The following is an 18,154-nucleotide window of genomic DNA, read 5'->3' as shown; positions in this document are numbered from 1 at the left end:
GCATCGATGCCAAAGCATGTATAGGATTACCCTCAAGCATAGATATTTTAGAAAACGAGATTGAAATCTCGAAGGAGATACCATTACTAAACTGTAGGGTTCCATTTCTCCAGGAAGCCAATCACATATGGATGACCTGCCTCGGATTATTACAAAGAACTAAAAGCCAAGGAACGGCTACCTAATCTCCAACCACGCAGACCAGCCCCGTAACAGGGAAGATAAAAAAAACACAAAACAAAACCACTGCCAGGACGATCACTGTCTTGTATCCAGCTCCTGACCGATTCACCACCTTAGCTTTGCAGGAAAGTACTGCAATAAATTATAGAAGGATTAAACAAGAACAAGAAAGTTGGCATTTATGAGAGACTTCATGATAATCAGGCTCCCAGTTTGGCTGTGAAGAAATGTTATACCAAATAATTCAAGGGATAATTTTTCCAACGTTTACTAATTAATTTCCCATATAAATCTCATAGAAAATTATTCTGACCGACAACTGTTGTTTACCTTTTCAATGAGTGAGAGATAGTATGGCTTCACTTTCTCAACATCAATCCGCACCTTGCTTTTACTGTAAAGGTCATATTTACTGCATATTACAGCACAAAACAGAATATTTATCCCTTGAATAGTTGAATAGAATCCTATATATCACAAAATCCAATGACAGGATCCATCTCGAAGATTCTTACTTGAATATTTTGAGCCATTTCAGATTCTCAACATCTTCTTCATTCATCAAGTGTCTGTATGCCCCTGCCCTGTGTAAAGCTGCAAATAAGACAATATTCGATGGTTAAATATTGTACCATAAATTAGAGTATTAACACATTTAAAAGCAATCCATCTTTTTTCTACTTACCATAGAAAGAGTGGTATCTTATAATGAAAAGACCTGCAGATGGTAGAGTGGTCTTGTTCTCTTTGGCTACCTGTAATGATCAATAACTTCAATGAGATTTTTGTCTGAATTTTTAATCTTCGATGCATCACAATTAGAAAGAACAGTATCGTTCCCTTCTTTTTTATTTTCTTTATAAGCAGGTAGAAAAGGATTTTTATTGTTACAAGAAAAACCAAATCAGAAATGAGTACCAGATACATGTAGTCATCATGGCCCCATGACATCGACACTCTGTCAAGCCCGCAACCTTCTGAATATACTCCATATTTCGAGTTGTAAGCAGAATTGTTGCAGTCTGGATTCTCCGTGAAGTACTGATACCAATATGCCCAGATTATATTAGAAACTTGCACGGGGAGGGGGAGAAAAAAGAATTAACGAAGAATGTTGGACCAACAAGAAATTATCATTTCTATCGATCGGATGATCAAGAGCAGACCTTGTGATGAACAATCGACTCGTCGAAGGCACATCCTACAGGAAATGTGTCACCTACAACAGCCCATTGAGGAAGCTCCCCGAAAGCAGGATGGAGAAGAACCTTTCCAAGATCTAAAATACATCAAGAGGCAAGTTAATCAGATGTGATTATTAATAATCGAAGTCTGCACAAGTATTCAAATTTTCATAGCTTAAGCTGCCATGATTTTTTATACCATGGATAAGGCCAGTCAAGTGCAGCCAGTCCTCATCGGGATAGTCTTTTCGGATGGCTTCAGCAGTCTGCAGTAAATGTTCAATTTGAGGTTCATCCAAATCAGGATCACTCTCATCTATAAATTCGTTAAGGAGTTCACAGCATTCCCATATGCTCATTTCCACCCTATTCAATTTCCCATACTCCTCTCTCATCCTTTTTACCTGCATTTTTATTACCACAGGAAACCCAGAAAAAAACACATATATAAGAAAAGGAATGTCCATGAATATCATCAATTACTTTTGCTCAAATGGAGAATTTGATGCTCGCAAATTGTTAATTATAATATATCTAGCATCCGCTGGAAAAACATATATGGCAGAGTAGCATACAAAGCCGTAAGTCTGGTTAATGTGATTTGTTCGATAAAATTCCTCCACGCCCTTTTGACGTTCACTTTCTATATCATAATCCCTGTTCCATAATTCACAAGTTATTAGACACTGTAAATAATAAAGGAAGAGACACTACAATAGGAGGAGGCAAACCTCTAATATTAGTAGCTGCAATAAATATTTGAAATTTAAATGAATAGTTGATTAAATAGAAGTCTAATTGTTTGATGGACTCGACGGAGCCCGGAGAGGGAGGAGAGGAAGCTTGTGGGCTTAGGCCTGTCTAGTTGGATCAACTAGACTTTACGTTGGACTTCGGATACATGCGGACCGGCCCATCAACATATCATATATTTATGGAATGTTATTTGTTACAACAGTCCATCCAAGCAAGATCTTTTTAGTATTTTTTGAATTTTTATTAAGAAAACTCAAATTATCGCGTAAATGATTTTATATAGATTTTATTTATAATTTTTTTTCACTAAAGTTAATTATTTACCGTGGTCTTCATCCACTAAATACAAGCCTTGTTTAAAAATTACAATTAACATTAAAGATTTACAATAACAATATATTCCATTCCTAGCAAAAAAAAAAAATTTAATTTAATAAAAATATTATTGTTATGGTTATTATTTGTTCTGAAACAATAAAACTTGGCCTACCTATAATTTTTAAATCTTAAATACTAGAATAAAGATAAAATAAGGACAATTTACTTTAAAAACCTCGTATTCCTTTTAAAACATCTTTTATAATATAAATCATGCTGACTATAACTTCTATTTTTATTTTTTTTTGCTCGTGTATACATAGGAGCACTGCTGTTATTAAAACCGACCCGGCACATAACACAGGTTATTGAATTTTTTTAAAAAATAAAATGATTTTTTAATTTCAATCAAATCAATCCATCACCGAATTAGTTTAAATCAACTCTCCTTATTTATTTTTCAAACCAAACTAAATCAAACAAGTATACCCGCCTGCATGGTGGGATTTAAATGTAAATGATTTTATATTAGGGATTGATCTAATTTATAAAACATTTAATTTTTTATTTATTACTGATTAACTTCATATAGAGACTGGCTGTCAAACTCAGCTTGCTAATGGATTGATGAAAAATTCATTAAGTGGATCTGGGTCAGGTTTGGATTTGGATTTGGATAGAAAAAGAAATTAATTGACTTCGAACTTATCTCTTAACTAGGTCAAGAATTGACTTTGAAAAAGAAAAAATCAAATCGCTTGGAGTAAGATTCAAACCTTGGCGTTTTTTCTTGACTAAGTTTTTTTCGTCATCATACATAAAAGAAATTAGTTTTAATATAATAATCGACATGCTATAAGTAAACATGTTGATCCGACACATTGAGCTATAATTAAATGATTTGATCGGGGACTGTGAATCGAATCTGGTAGCCATGTCTAGAGATCGATCCGTTTGCTGGCACAAACCTATGATCTAACTAGTCACCTGGTTGGCTCGATCATTAGTTCGGTCGTGAATAACATGGATCCTAACTAAATTTTCCTGTCAGATTTTATTAAATAATAGAAAATCTAGTTTTAATCCACATGACCAGAATAATTAAACCATAAAAGACGAGGAAGCTAAGTACGTCCATGTACTTTACTCCCTCGAAGGTCTTCAAGTGACAGCTCATAGGAAACAGTCGAAAATTCTATGAAGATGTATCAAGTTTTTGTCGTAAAGAGGAATAAAAACCATTTTGCTGTCTGGTTTAAAATCCATTTAACCTCCTCCTTACGAACCAAATCCCATCCGGAATAATGAAAATGATTATAGCAATAAAAAGCTGAAACCACTGCCTGGGTGCCTCGCGAAATGGCATAAAAATAAAAATATTTATCTCACTAATTAAAAGAAAAGGAAATAATTAGATGGAGACCTAAAAGTGTGACCAAACGAGTTGGCGTCGGGCACAATGAATCCTCCATCCAGCACCAATTCATTTTCCTGGCCATCATGATCAACTGGGATGTTTTTCTCCTCGAGCTCAACTCCTAGACATTAACGTGGATGAAATAATTAATCAACACGAACGCAATTAATAACAAGATATATACTTATGCACACATGAACTTGAAGATAATTAATGAAGGAGAGAGAGAGAGAGAGAGAGAGGAACAATGGAAACCTACCAAAAGCTGGAGGGTGCTCATAGAGGATAGTCATCTGCAGCAGAATCGGGAAGGAAGAAGCCAAAGAAAAGAAAGCAGAGAAACTAAGTATAACAGGGAAGGAGGATGAGGTTAGATAGAGGTAAAGGATTAGAAGGAATGGAGATGCGGTGCATTTTAGGTAAACAAAACTGGTGAGAATTTATAATAGCCGGAAAGTCCTTCCCTGAGATTAGCCCAGGATGCAAGTCCTTGCCACATTTTCTTGGGAAGGACTCCGTCCTTCCCTGAAAATCTTAATCTTAGTTTACAAATAAAATAAAGCATCTACTTACGTCTGTCACGAAATCTATAGCAGTATGAGAGCCATGCAGTGCAAGCTGGATGACAGGTTGACAATGTATTTTGTTTTTATTCTGTGTTAGCTGTCAAGCAAGAAATCCATCTGCTTTCGGAGATATTTGTGGCTCTCTCTTATCTCTCTCTTTGTCATTGCTGACTCACTGCCTTTTTGTCTCTAATCAGCGGTTGTTAAGCAAGCTCGAACTATTTATTAGGACCTACTTGACGTGGCATCTACTCAAATGACAATGACCTCACTCCTAGATTTCACAGTTTTTGGCTCCTGTTTATCTGGGAATTCTGGCTGGAAGGCGTTACATTTATTTTTTTAATTTAAAATGTGGATCGCTAATTGTTTAGTCCATGCAGTTTCATGTTTTATCTCAGAACATGTGTAGATACCATTATTGTCACCAAGTCCCTCCTCTCTTTAAAACTACCAGTAATTTACGTCGGTGAGTCTCAGATCACAAACTCAAGTCGAAAACAGTAATTTACTTTTTTTTTTTTAATATTGAAAACAGTATTTAAAAAAAAAACAACTAACATTGGAAGATGGACTCGGCAACCGCTCCAAACATTGCCACATAGATTGGTGCTCGTCTCGAGGCGGAGCTATGGGCTTTTTTGCATTGGGGCTGGAAATTGCTTCCCCACGAGGTGATAAATCTATAGGTACGTGGGTGGATTTTTAGAGATGGACTCCGAGTTCTGAGTTCAGCTTATAAATGATTGTTTGAGGGTCGATGAATCTCGTGTACCGTCCGTTGCGGCTCTGTGAGCTAGTTCGAGAGTGCAGCTCGCAGGTTCGATATGCATTTCAGGAAGAAAATCAAAGTGTTAACTGGGTTTTATTTCAAGAAATCACTGTAAGGTGAATATAAATGGCCTTAGATTTAAGAAAATATCCGTGCCTGGAACTCGCTATGACACCACCTTCTGATGGGAATTCGATCATGGCACTAATAAAACATTGGCTCATTTTGTTTCGGATAAACAATCAAAACCATCGTCAGATTGGATCATTGCATTGACAGATGGAGAATTCCATCAGTTATATATAGAATCGAGTCTAGAATCAGATTATCCACGGAAAACTCAGCTTCGATTGATGAACATACAGTGCAGGACGCTAGTATCAACGTGCTCGATAAATTTAACAAGGTCGTCAAATCATTTCGGTTGACTCGAGATAGATTACGGAGCACTCTTTTTTTTACCCATGTGTTTGAGATTGATAGGAGATTGCCATGAAGATGAAGATAGCACGAGACATGATCCTTCTAAGAGCAACAAAATAGCTCGATTGAAGGTTGTCAATTTTGAATAAAATACTGATTGAAATCGTGATTTTATTATCCAGTGTAAAACCAGCGGACCAAAAAAAATTAAATGATTTGCATCCAATTTTATGGTAGATTTCATTAGAAAGTTTTGGAAAAATAAAAATAAAAATAAATAAATAAAAGAGAATAAAAAAAGCCAGATCATGCTAATTAAAAACTCAAAAATTAAGTCATACTTTTACTTGAAAGAACATGCTAGTTGTGCATAGACTTGAAATGTCCAATCATCAAACCTGGTTATTTCTTAGACATCTCTTGTTATTAAAAAATTAAAATTCTAGGTTATTTCTACTCAAAATCCATCTTTTAATTTGTCTTCACATGCACGAGTGAAACCTTTAAATTTCATTTTCAACCATAAAAAAATCAAACTAGTTTGAATACTTAAAATTAAATCAAACACATCTTTGATTTGCCTTTTTAATTCAATTTAAAACTCAAATCATTTCATTGAACTCCTCTTTTGAAGACTAACTTGATAACACCAAGATCATAGATTTTTTTAATGGCAAATCAAAAGTTTTCTCTCTCATCTTTCTCATTTCTCAATTGTCTAGGACAATTACAAAAATTAAGTTATATGATTGAAAAATAAAATTTAAAAACTAAAAAGATTGGAATGCAAAAAAAAAAATCTAATAAATAATGATTTGTGAGTATATGAGCAATACTAAAACATTGTATAAACACCGCCAAATATTTTCTTTTATAATTATATCATAAAATTACAATTACAATTGTAATTGTAATATAATAATTAATATTATATAAACAGCAAACTATTCTTCTTGGTCCTAGGCCTAGCCCAAAAATATACGCTTCCTTCGAGCCTTGCATCATAATTTATATTTTTTTGTTTTTTCACCATCTTATTCTTTGTTTATCTTGTTTAATTCTTGCCTATAACCGGGCCTTTTCTCTCTTTATTTATATGCTCCTGTGGTTCTAGACCTCAGTGAAAATGTGAACCTGGCAATAGATATTATGAAACCGCGCGCAACGCAACGCAAAGCAATGCGCAAATGTCTGTAATTGAAGAATGAAACATACGCGTGAAGCATATGCCTGTAAACCTACCATTCAAAATGCTACTAAGACCAGAGAGAAAGAGCTCGGAACCAAACAGACATTTATCTACCAGTCAAACTTCGTAAAACTCAAACTCCTTTTGAAGAGACCAAACTCCTCACAAAGAAGATCATTTAGCTTGGTGAAAGAATCAAAGCAGAGCGTGGGCAGAAGAACCAGCACCACCAGTTCAGAGATGTTCTTGCACAGGAAATATACCAGGTATGTTGTTCTCAGCTGTGGATAACTTTCATGAATGCTTCTAATAGAATTTTCATGATTAGATTTGTCTATATATATGAGAAACTCACGAGAACTGAAATTTTCCGAAAGCTCAATTTAAATTTTTGCTCGCTTACTATGATTTTCAAGATCAATTGGCCCATTAGAGTTGATTTTAAGGCTTGTTAGGACAAACAGATTAGACAAGGTGTAGAGAGAATACCCATCCATGCACAGAACACAGAGCACTGAAGAACTTTTTACAGAATCCAGTATAAGAAACACAAGCCTATGGTACAACAAACAACTTTTTTCTACTATTTTCATATGCATGTATTGTTGCTTGCAAACTTGTAGACACAACAGAGCATCGAGTATACAACACGGGACATGAAGCAGAGATTAGAACACTAACTGTAAGAAATACTCCAGTACAAGGTCATTGCTTTTTCAACACATCCATGGCCTCCTACCAAGAATAAGTGACATTTTACATCTATAAAAATAGCTTGCAGATTCCAAAGTAACAACTCACTTTGGCTCTACCCCGTCCGTCCCTTCTTTGTAAGATCACAGCATCTCCAAAATGAATGGAAGCATTAAAGCCATTCTTGAGATCTCCATTCCATCATACACTTACATCCATTTCTTTTAACGTATGGGATGATACTGTGTGATAACACGTTTTGGAGGCAATTTCCTTAAAATGAAAAGAACCAAAGTTGAAGGTAAAATCTCCACCAGCTGCAAGGAAAAACATGGAAAGACAGACATGTCAAAAGCACTCTCTCTAAGAGGTGGATAGAAACTACACTTCTGAGCGGTTCAAAAACAAACAGCAGAACCATGCAATCAAAACACCATAGCTAGCCACAGATATACAACTCACATAATTAGATTAGAGAAAAAATCCCAAAAACCAAAAACTAAAGAAAGCAAGAGCCATTGTGTAGAAGTCCACTTCAACCAGGAATCATTGAATATTGTGAAGGATGCAATGAGGAAATGAAATCTTAGAATCAAAGGCAAAAGGTTCAAAAAACCGCCTGTGGAAATCCAGAGATGCACTCATGATTCTATTCAAATTTCAAAAGCATATGGAATTCTAAGTTCACAAATTATTTTTTCACAACAAAATATCACCAAATACAATGCCAAGCCACCTCAAAACAATATTTGATATAAATTCCAGCACAGCAGAGCTGTTCGTTCAAACAAGGTTCTTTAGGAACACCAAACTCCTATCATTCTCAAACTCTCCAACATCCATAGATCCAGAAATTTCATCTCATAAACCAGAAAAAAATTGCAAACAGCTATAGATAATTCGATGAGAAGATTGATAAAGGGGAACTTTCTTGATGTTTGTGATGTGTGTGTCTGCACCTTTTGACTTTATGTTCAGCTACCAGTGAGAAAATCATCATGAAGCAGCCTTTAAAATTAATGTTTTGATAAACAAAACACGCCACAAACTTTCACTAGCTTGTCTGTATGAAAACATTGCAAACTTACCAAGTAATATATGAAGTTTAGAACAGGATGATCCAACACATCAAGGTCTGCAGCTTTATCAAATGCATTGAAGCATATCTAGCATGAGAAAAAAACAGTACAAGCTAAACTTATGAGAAACTTCAGATCTAGACATCATGAAACAAATAGAGTTTGCTGAGCAAATGTAACTTTCAGGGGTAACCAATTTACAAGGAACATAAAGTAATACGGACTCCATTTCTCATTTAATAATAAACAGCTAACCAATTTAAAGGAAACATTGTCATTTACAACAGTTAAACAGAAATATGGACTCTAATTCTCATGCGAGCACTTAGTTGACCATTTTAAAACTTCTTTCCAATACAAGGCATCTTCCCCCCAAAAGTCAAGGGTAGAAAAGAGAATCTGCAAAAACATAAATATAAACTCACCATAATGCATCTAACGAGGAAGCATAAAAAACATATGGTGGTCACATAGCCAACCTGTTCAAAACAAAAACCAAACAAAAGAAAAGAAAAACACTTGATAAATGAAAAAACCATGTACACAGATATATTAAAGAAGAAAATCATATAGTCTAATGGAAAATATTTTCTACCACAGCAGGCATCACAAGATAGGGGAGGGGTCGTATCAAGGTAGTTGATTAATACGAGATTTGAAAGGGTTTAGATTGTAAATATAAGTTTGAGTAATTTGTTTAATCTGAATCATATAATACACACCGGGTTCATTTGCATGACTAACACATCATGATGCAAGAAACTCAGGAACTTGATTTACAGAAACGTACTTCTAAACTATAATTACCTCTTGCAATTTCTTACGCCTCCCTTTGGATTCCACAGGGAATCGCTGCAACATTAAGAAGAGCCTGCCAAAAGATGACGATTCAGAAGGTACATATACTTGTGCAAGACGCTTTATCTTCTAGGAGAACAAAATCAAGCAACAAGAGGAATCAAAGGTACATGCTAAAAGGCTTTCACATACAAGTTCATCATATTGCACGACTGCGCAAACACAAACTGTTGCAATTAGAAGAAACACAGCTCTCTAAACAGAGATAACTAGATAAGCAGCAACCACTGGCATCCTCATAAAACTTTTAAAGCAGTCCCAAGCAGCTAAGACTTTATTTCAACCCATTCCACGAAAAACACAACCATGATTGGATCCATAAAGGAACCAATTTATTGGCTGAATGTTTACCCTAGGATTAAGATGATCAAAATGCACTACACGAATAGCTTGAGGATCCTAACAATTGGAGACATCATAGACAAGTCAGACAATCTTGCCAGCCAGATCTGATGCAGCAGCAGAGATGACAGAACCCACCATCTCTTCTTGGTTTTTTTTGGCAATTATGGTTAATGTCTAACTTCCTCTGCAGGAAGAAGGCTAGTCAAATAAGATAGCAGATGGGATAGGCCACAGAAAGCATCTCATTCTCACAACCCATTATGAACCGAGCATTGAGAGCATCTTTCATAGTGGTGTATGAAACATGATAATATGCCCAGAAACTAACACAACTTAAGCAACAATTACAACACCTAAAAAATTGCTCCAGCAGAGTCCCTTTATAAGAAAATTCCACCAGAACTTGCTTGGAGAAAAATCCCATCCCATCAAATCAAATCATCAAAGTAAATAGCAGCTGGCATTTGCTACCCTAGAAATATGTCTAATAAGATCTACAATTGCTTCTTTTTTTTAAAAAAAAAAAAAACAACGTGCTGTCAACCTAACCAATCTCCACCAGTAACTAGGAACTAGATATGGATCCGTCTAAGACCTGGAATAAATTAACTTTTACGCCTCATTCCAGGTAAGAGAATGGTGAAATGACACATGAATTTTGCAAGCCAATTAACATAGCACTGAAACTTCCAGATGGATATGATGTCACAAAGAAATAGTTATTGACAGGAAGGATAGTTGCATTTTAAAGGATATCTGAACCTATATCAATGCCCAATGGAAGTATCACTAATTTCTGTGTCATTGACAATAATTTAGTACTGGGAATTGAAACACTGCCATGGCTTTGAGTATTCTGATAAATAAATATGTTGAATAGCATAGAATAGGGGCTCAGTCCATGCCCACCGATAACATTCATATAGAATTTAAATACCATTTATAGATTTTCCAAGTGCTAATACCCTATATGACACACTGCATATATTGAACTTGCTTGTGCATCAGGCATATATAGAAATGAAAAAACAGAAGTGTGTTACCTTCCTCCATAGAGTAGGAAACCAAGGGCTGCAAACAAAGACACACCTGCCAAGAATATTGATGTTAAGAACAAACTGTCTGGATTACCACTAGAGAGTTATCAGGTATGCAGAGAAGTTTATTGTGTAAAGTAAAGAACCTGCAAAGAACATCTTTGATAGGATGACAGCAATCGGAATATTTTTCCAAGCCAACACCAACCACATAGCAATCTGGAATTGATTAAATCAAAGAAAACCAGAGTTAAAGTTAATATGCTGCAGATCATTCTGGTCAGTTTGCAAAGTGGTCAATACAGCAATACCCCAGTGTGCCCATAAGTATGGACCAGCAATCAAAAACCAGGCCTGCAAAGAATTTGGCAAACAGTCCAGTAATAACTGAAAAACTTGCCCAGATATATAAACAGATAGTCCATAAAGTATCAAATAAAATTCTCAATCCTTCAACAAATCTTACAAATGTTCCTATGCATAGCCTGATTATGATCCGGACTAAATGACGGGCTTAAAAAAGGCTAAACAAGCCTAACCTCCCTTGAAATTTAGGTCATCTGAGACCTAGTCTCGGTACTTTTAATTTCAGGTTTCACCTCCCTTGTACTTTGGATTATTTGAAATTGGGTCCTATTAGGTCTACATCCATTTTAATGGAAAAAAACATCAAATCCTTTTTTTTTTCTTTTTGTTCCTTTCTTTTTCTCTTTTTGTTCCTTCTCTTTCTTTTCTTCTCCCTCTCACCAGCCATCAAACAATATTTATTACTCCCGTTCTCTCTTTTAATACAAAATAATGAAAGAATTGCAGGATGTTCCCTAAGAAGACCCCATCATCATCATCTTCAAAACATGGTCCCAAATTCAAGACATGTAAAAGGAGGAGGAGGAGGAGATCACCAATCTCCCAAACAGCACTGATATTATCGTCAACAAGCACTACCCTTTTTGTCCACCACCAACATCTCCAAAACGCAAAATCCCAACAAGACCAAAACCGACATTTGTACAAAGATTAGACACATAACAGCAGAAGGAAGGGAAAGAGGACAGAGGATAAAAGTGGTGGCTAGTGTGGGGGGTGGGGGGGGGGGGGGGGTAGATAGAAAAGTGAAAGAGGAGGGTGGAGAAAAGAAAAGGACAGGAGAAAGAGAAACAAAAGGGGATTTAATGCTTCTCTTTTTTTGTCATTAAAATGGATGGAAACCTAACAGAAAAACACAATTTCAAATGGTCCAAAATACAAGGGAGGTGAAAACTGAAATTGGAAGTAAAAGAACCAAGTCTCAAATGACCTATGCAACAGGTTACAAAAATATCAATTTCTGAGAATCCCAAAAAAGACAATTTGTTTCACCAGTTGAGAAAAAAAGGCTTTGACCAAGAACACCACATATTTTCCAACTTCATAATTCAAAAATTCAGAGAAGCATCTACAATGAACACTAGCAGCACTTTTGATGGGAATCTATATGCCAAAGAAATTGCTAACATATTTAGTTTATCAGTTCAGCTACAAACACAAGCAAGTTAACACCCACTAGCAACAGTAGTAAAAAACGTAACTTCTTTTGTAAAAGATAGTATTGGAAAAGGAAGGTCCCAAGTATGTGTTTGGTAATGCAGCGCAAGGTGTTTTTCAAAAGTGCATTTTAATTGAAAATGCATTAAAATGATGTTTTTTCATATTTGTTTTTCATTTTTTACATTAGCACATCAAGAATATTGAAAAGCACCTAAAAAAGCATCAATTTGATGCCTTTTCAAGCAAAAAGTAGTTTGGAAAGCAAGTTGGACCTAGAAAACAAACACTCCCTAGCTGTCATCAACGCTTCAGTGTCATTAGAGGGTGTCTAGAAATGTGATCGCAAGTTTCATAGTACCTGATACCTGATATGGAGTAAGAAAATCTACATGTCTAACTTTAAAAACATTTTTATGCATTCCTTGTGTCAATTAACCAGTTGCTTCATACTTGCATTTACTAATGATCGCATTGAAACCTTGGCATCATATGCTATAGCTGTAGTTTGCAACCCTCAATAAAGCATAAAATGAGATTTTCACCTTGATCCTTTGATTAGGCAAGATGCGAGCATATAAAAAGAGGAGGGGGTGAAGGAAAAGGAAAGAAGACAAGACCAAGAGCTCAAAGCATCTCCATACCTCTCAAAAAATAACATAACAGGATGAAGAACTTAAAAAAGGAAGATAACGAGGTAGAAGAAAAATATGAAGAATAAGGGAGGGTGTGAAGAGAAAGTTTGAAAAGTGGGCAAGAGACAGCACAAAGGTAAATTTTGGTCATACTCGTGCATAATTCCATTATTTCACAAAAAAAAGCCCATTTATAAGCTTTAAGGAAGCCCAAAACAGACGACAGACCTACTGGACTTGCCAGTCAACAATCATTAACTTCCAAAAAAAGGACTATACAGAAACATACATGCTTGCATGTACACATGAAAAAAATTCCATACAACCAGCCATCACTGTCAAGGCAATCAATTATAGGACATCCAAATTAGTAGTTTGCATCAACGGCAGGTCATTATGATTTCTTATCAAAATCTTTGTCAACGGGGCAACATGACAAGAAAAACAATGTTCTCCATGAAATCATAGCATCCGTCACTTCTATTATACTTGATCTTCAGTTCTATATCTTCATATCTAAAAATCAAAACCGATTATGAAGTCATAGGACTTCTAAACCAAACAAAACCCAATTGACATCAGAAACTCCAACACACCATCTCCATTTACCAGTTTTCCCCGCTCAGCTGGGCATGCTCTTTATGCTAGATCACTTTCTCAATCCCTAATCCTCAGATTCCATGCCTGGAATCCCATGCAACAATACTAAGTGCTACCTCATCAACAAATCACAAGATATCCCAATTGTTCCTAGTCGTTACACTAATGGGTTGAAATATGCAAACCTCAAAAAAATTTCATGTATCTGATTCTGAAATAATTGAAACGTTAATAATGAAAAGGCAATCTGCCAAATAAGGTAAAAGATAATATCTCCTTTGCATGTAAAAGACGAAATATCTACACACAAGTGGTCACCCAAATAATCTAAATCACAGTATCTAGTATTTACAGAGTTATTGTGTGGGTTCATCTAAGAATATTCCTGATTAAGGGTTTGCCTTAATCAATACTCTTCAATAACATTCAAAACAATTAGATGAATGTAACAAAAAGAACTGCAAAATATTACAGTAAATATCACGCCTTTAATGAAGCTGACTAGCTTCCACAAAGAAGGTATTCGACTTCGAATCCTCTCCTTCACTTCGATTAATAGTGAAAAAATGGAGGAGAAATTTCACCTGAATGGCATAAACCACCGCATTAATTGTAAAGAAACTTGGCCTGAGTCCATCAGTAGATAGGGCACGTGCCTGTTTAATATATGTCAAAGTCATAACAGAGTTGGACCAGATATTAAATTAATTAACTAAACTGCCAAAAAAACTCAACCTGATAGTAAATCTCTGCCCAGAACAGAACCAAAAGAGCGTATGTTGTGAAGAATGCAAGACTAGGGGAATCAAGGAGTACATGTTGGAAAATCTGAGTAACAAAAATCATCAAATTTACCAATCAAAAAACATTATAAACCAAAATAATTATTAAAAAAAAAAAAAAAGTCGAATGCAAGACTAGGGGAATCAAGGAGTATATGTTGGAAAATCTGAGTAACAAAAATCATCAAATTTACCAATCAAAAATCATTATAAACCAATATAATTATTAAAAAAAAAAAAGTCGAATGCAAGACTAGGGGAATCAAGGAGTATATGTTGGAAAATCTGAGTAACAAAAATCATCAAATTTACCAATCAAAAATCATTATAAACCAATATAATTATTAAAAAATAAAAATAAAAGTCGAGCACTCCCATACCGATGGATGGATGCTTTCTATATTCCGGCGAAAAACAAACAATAGGCATCGAACTGCGATACAGAATGAACCACGGTGAATATAACATAATACAATCACAATGAAAACCAAATTTGTTTACTTCGTGAAATTTGAGAATGTCGAAATACAAACCCCCATTCACGAGGAAGTTGAGAAAATGAAACACCTTCTGCGTAGTCCAGCCGTATTCTGGAACTCTCGATTGTATCCTTATCAATTGAATCTACAACACGATCAAACAAGTTCAAATTAGCCACCTCTCCATTCATCAATTTGAACCCTAGAAATTCCTAAGACTCATCATTCGCATGCATAAATTGACAAAAGACAGATAATATAGGGCTAATTTAGCAGACATAAGAAAAGGTAAGGGAGGTGTGGCGGACGTACAAAAGCAACAGCGGCAACGAGACCGTAGAGGGCGGCGAGGTCGTGAAAGATGCGATCTTGCCAGACCGGTGATTCGTTAATATCTTGCCACCAACTCGACGCCTCTTTCAATTTGAAAGCGATCACCGCCCCGGCCATTTCTACGCTGCTGCTTCCTTCCTCCATTACTCGCCGGAGATATTGATTTACGCCGATTGCTTTTTTTAATCAACTTGAAATAGAGAAGGAATAAAACAGCTCGATTTTTGTGTTATTTAAAAAAAAAAAAATTGTGAGGGGAGGAAAATGGAATCTGGTCGCCTTTTTTTTTTTAGGAATTTTTTTGTTTTTATTGGAAATGGTTATTTGCCCATTTTTATCTTGTTTGTTTTTTATTTTAATTTTTTTTTTAATAATTTAAAAAATATTTAGTTTTATTATTTCAAATTAATTATTTTTTAATTATTTTTGGATTGTTTTGATGTATAAAAATAAATTAAAAAATATTATTTTAATATATTTTTAAACAAAAAGTAATTTAAAAAGTAAACAACAATACAGTAACAAACAGTACCTATACCAAAGGGGTGACAAAAAAAAGTGAAAAACTGCCAGCTAAAAAAGAAAGGAGAAAATAGTGAAGTTATCGATTTTAGAAGGTTTTTCATGGGAAATACGCTGATGTACCGGCTGTAGCCGGCCGTATTTGGATCACGCTATTTGAAATTATAATTATAGTTATTTTTTAAATTATATTTTATTTAAAAAAATATTAAAAAATATTTTTTAATTTTTAAAAATTATTAAAGAATATAAAAATATTAATTTAAAATAAAAATAATATTTTTATAAAACACTTTTCAAAAAAAAAAAAAAGTAAAATCTTAAGCTAGTATGGCGCTCCATGCTCTCTTCAACTGTCCACGTGCCTGCAACTTCCAATTTATACCTTCTTCTACAATAAGCAAATCAGTTTTCCATTTTATTTTCCATTATCAACTATTTATATAAAAAAAAAAATCAAAGTTTCTGAGAGATGTAATAATTATGTGATCAAACTACAGAAGTCACCTTGTCCACGAACTCATTCTGTCTTTCGTTGTATTCAAGTGTGACTCCGAGCCTCCCAATAATGGTAGCCGGTGACTGAACAAGTTTAAAGATGTATTTGTAAACATGGTTGGCATTGTATTTTTTTTTAATGTTTTCTTATTTAAATTTATTTTTTATATTTTTTTATTGTTTTGATATGTTGTTGTAAAAAATAAATTTTAAAAAATAAAAAATATTATTTAAATGTATTTCTTAAAGATATAATATTTTTTATTTTTTTAAATATTAATATATCAAAACCATATTAAATTAATGGAGGCCCTCAAAAATTAACTCAGTGAGGTATTATCGTGCGGTGGAATGATATTAATAAAGATATTAATAAGCTTTCATGAAGAAAGATAAAAAAAAAAATGATAGAAGATGTAGAATTCAACTATAAGAAGAAGATTAATAGTGTTTATATTTTAAATATAAGGTTTTGAATCTCTTTATGTACATTTTTGTTATCTTTTATATTACCTGACTTGACCTGTTTCATGCAATGTAAGAAATATAATATTGTACTAACATGATAATATTATTTTATTACTTATATTATTATATTTAATTAATATAAACATAAATTATTTATTTATATTTAATAAAATATGATAAGAATTATAATTATCAACATAGACTCGTAATATCGAAGTCTATGGAGTTGTTTTTCAGGTATGCACTAAACTTGATAAGCGTTGGGTTAAACTCACCTATTAAATCCAAGAGGAATTAAGTTCAACTTTTGATTATATCTAATAATGGTCAGGGATAGATATATCATAACCAAATATGGAATTGAGTATGGTAATATCCTTAACCTAGTAAATGATTAAGCGCGAAACTTTTTATAGCCCAAGGTGTAGTTGGGCGAGATATGTTTTTAATCCAATATAGAGTAGAGTGTGAACATGATCCGATCCAACAGGGGGATCAAGCACAAACACGTCGTTGGGCCAATATAGGACTGGGCACTAAACATGTCCTCATGGAGGTAAGCCTGGGTATGCTATAAACTAACCTAAAATTGAGCACCGTTAAAGATATAACTCCAGTTTGAATTATAACTTTTATGCTAACCAATGAGGGAGGTTGAAGAAAACCATGACCCATCATTTACTATCTTGCTTTGCAAGGTTTCTCCGTCAGAGACAGGGAAAGGGTAAGAGATTGAAAAAAACAAGCTGTTTCGTTCATTGGGGATAAAAAGGCATTATTAGCAAACTGTGCGCTCTGAAAATCTTAACCCTTTTCGTGTAACATGTTTATATTCGTGTTTTGAAAGTTTTTTTTTTAATTTGATTTTACTTGAGTTTTTAATATTTTTAAATTATTTCAATGTTTTAATATTAAAAATAAAAAAATTATTTATATATATTTTTAAAAAATAATTGTTATTATAATATCATATAAGCTCACAATTTCAAGAAAAGGAAAGTTGTTGTTTCACAACATTTCAATAGCTTTTTTTATTTATTTTATTAAATTTTTGCATTTTAAAATAAATTTCTCTTTGAATAAAAATATCCTGATAATATTTAAAAAATCACTTGATTATATCATATTTTCCCAAAAAAGTTACTGTTTTCTTGGTAATACTAGCAGTTACTTGATAAATTATCATGTATGAATTAAAAAGATGACTCAAAATAATTTAATGAATTAAAATATTTATTTATTTTTATTAAATTATTTATTATTTTATTTCTTTCATATGGTTGGGTGAAAATTATCAAGATATAATTTTTAATTTTACTATTGAAATTTTCTTTCTAGGCTATGAATAGTTTTTATTTTTTAATAAAAAACATTTTTAATCAGAACAAAAAAGAGGTGCATGAATAAAGAAGGAGCATTATTTTTTACTTTAAATCACTCAAATTCTTACAAATATTTATTTTAATTATCTCAAGTTCTTATTCAAAAAAATG

The 18,154-nt window shown here is 33.8% G+C and overlaps 2 protein-coding genes and 1 long non-coding RNA gene across 5 annotated transcripts; 1 reads left to right on the top strand and 2 right to left on the bottom strand.

Moving 5' to 3' along the window:
• Nucleotides 1–41: 41 nt before the first annotated feature.
• MIOX1 (myo-inositol oxygenase 1) lies at nucleotides 42–4,432 on the bottom strand. Its single transcript, XM_011027047.1, has 10 exons — nucleotides 4,118–4,432; nucleotides 3,865–3,979; nucleotides 1,943–2,024; nucleotides 1,567–1,771; nucleotides 1,350–1,462; nucleotides 1,102–1,224; nucleotides 869–938; nucleotides 699–777; nucleotides 514–595; nucleotides 42–315 (listed from the first exon to the last, which is right to left on the bottom strand). The coding sequence occupies exons 1-10, from the start codon at nucleotides 4,149–4,151 to the stop codon at nucleotides 289–291; spliced, it is 930 nt and encodes a 309-aa protein (XP_011025349.1). The 5' UTR covers nucleotides 4,152–4,432; the 3' UTR covers nucleotides 42–288.
• A 2,326-nt stretch (nucleotides 4,433–6,758) lies between these two features.
• LOC105126205 (uncharacterized) lies at nucleotides 6,759–13,825 on the top strand. 3 transcript variants are annotated; one of them, XR_842370.1, is made up of 3 exons: nucleotides 6,759–7,074; nucleotides 9,426–9,544; nucleotides 12,907–13,825. It is a non-coding gene; the product is annotated as an uncharacterized LOC105126205 (long non-coding RNA). The 3 variants fall into 3 exon arrangements; XR_842372.1 differs by lacking the exon at nucleotides 12,907–13,825 and adding an exon at nucleotides 11,634–12,528; XR_842369.1 differs by lacking the exon at nucleotides 12,907–13,825 and having other exon boundaries at nucleotides 9,426–10,344.
• Nucleotides 7,286–15,487, bottom strand: LOC105126214 (protein TOM THREE HOMOLOG 1). Its single transcript, XM_011027010.1, has 11 exons — nucleotides 15,153–15,487; nucleotides 14,895–14,985; nucleotides 14,742–14,794; nucleotides 14,315–14,407; nucleotides 14,164–14,235; nucleotides 10,967–11,039; nucleotides 10,827–10,872; nucleotides 9,388–9,451; nucleotides 9,006–9,059; nucleotides 8,590–8,667; nucleotides 7,286–7,818 (listed from the first exon to the last, which is right to left on the bottom strand). The coding sequence occupies exons 1-11, from the start codon at nucleotides 15,315–15,317 to the stop codon at nucleotides 7,726–7,728; spliced, it is 882 nt and encodes a 293-aa protein (XP_011025312.1). The 5' UTR covers nucleotides 15,318–15,487; the 3' UTR covers nucleotides 7,286–7,725.
• Nucleotides 15,488–18,154: the final 2,667 nt, after the last annotated feature.

Source organism: Populus euphratica, unplaced genomic scaffold (assembly GCF_000495115.2).
Source record: "Populus euphratica unplaced genomic scaffold, PopEup_1.0 scaffold1.1, whole genome shotgun sequence".
In the NCBI taxonomy this organism is placed as follows: domain Eukaryota; kingdom Viridiplantae; phylum Streptophyta; class Magnoliopsida; order Malpighiales; family Salicaceae; genus Populus; species Populus euphratica.
This window is presented reverse-complemented; position numbering and strand designations above follow the sequence as displayed.

What these genes read in the sequence shown, in the direction of transcription:
- MIOX1 (XM_011027047.1), bottom strand. Translation starts at nt 4,151, where the DNA reads ATGACTATCCTCTATGAGCACCCTCCAGCTTTTG. An exon ending in TTAACCAGACTTACGGCTTT is followed by an intron (nt 1,772 to 1,942) that starts GTATGCTACTCT and finishes ATAAAAATGCAG; the next exon opens with GTAAAAAGGATGAGAGAGGA. An exon ending in AAGATACCACTCTTTCTATG is followed by an intron (nt 778 to 868) that starts GTAAGTAGAAAA and finishes TCTTATTTGCAG; the next exon opens with CTTTACACAGGGCAGGGGCA.
- LOC105126214 (XM_011027010.1), bottom strand. Translation starts at nt 15,317, where the DNA reads ATGGAGGAAGGAAGCAGCAGCGTAGAAATGGCCGGGGCGGTGATCGCT. An exon ending in TCCTCGTTAGATGCATTATG is followed by an intron (nt 8,668 to 9,005) that starts GTGAGTTTATAT and finishes TTCTCATGCTAG; the next exon opens with ATATGCTTCAATGCATTTGA. An exon ending in TAAACTTCATATATTACTTG is followed by an intron (nt 7,819 to 8,589) that starts GTAAGTTTGCAA and finishes TTTTCCTTGCAG; the next exon opens with CTGGTGGAGATTTTACCTTC.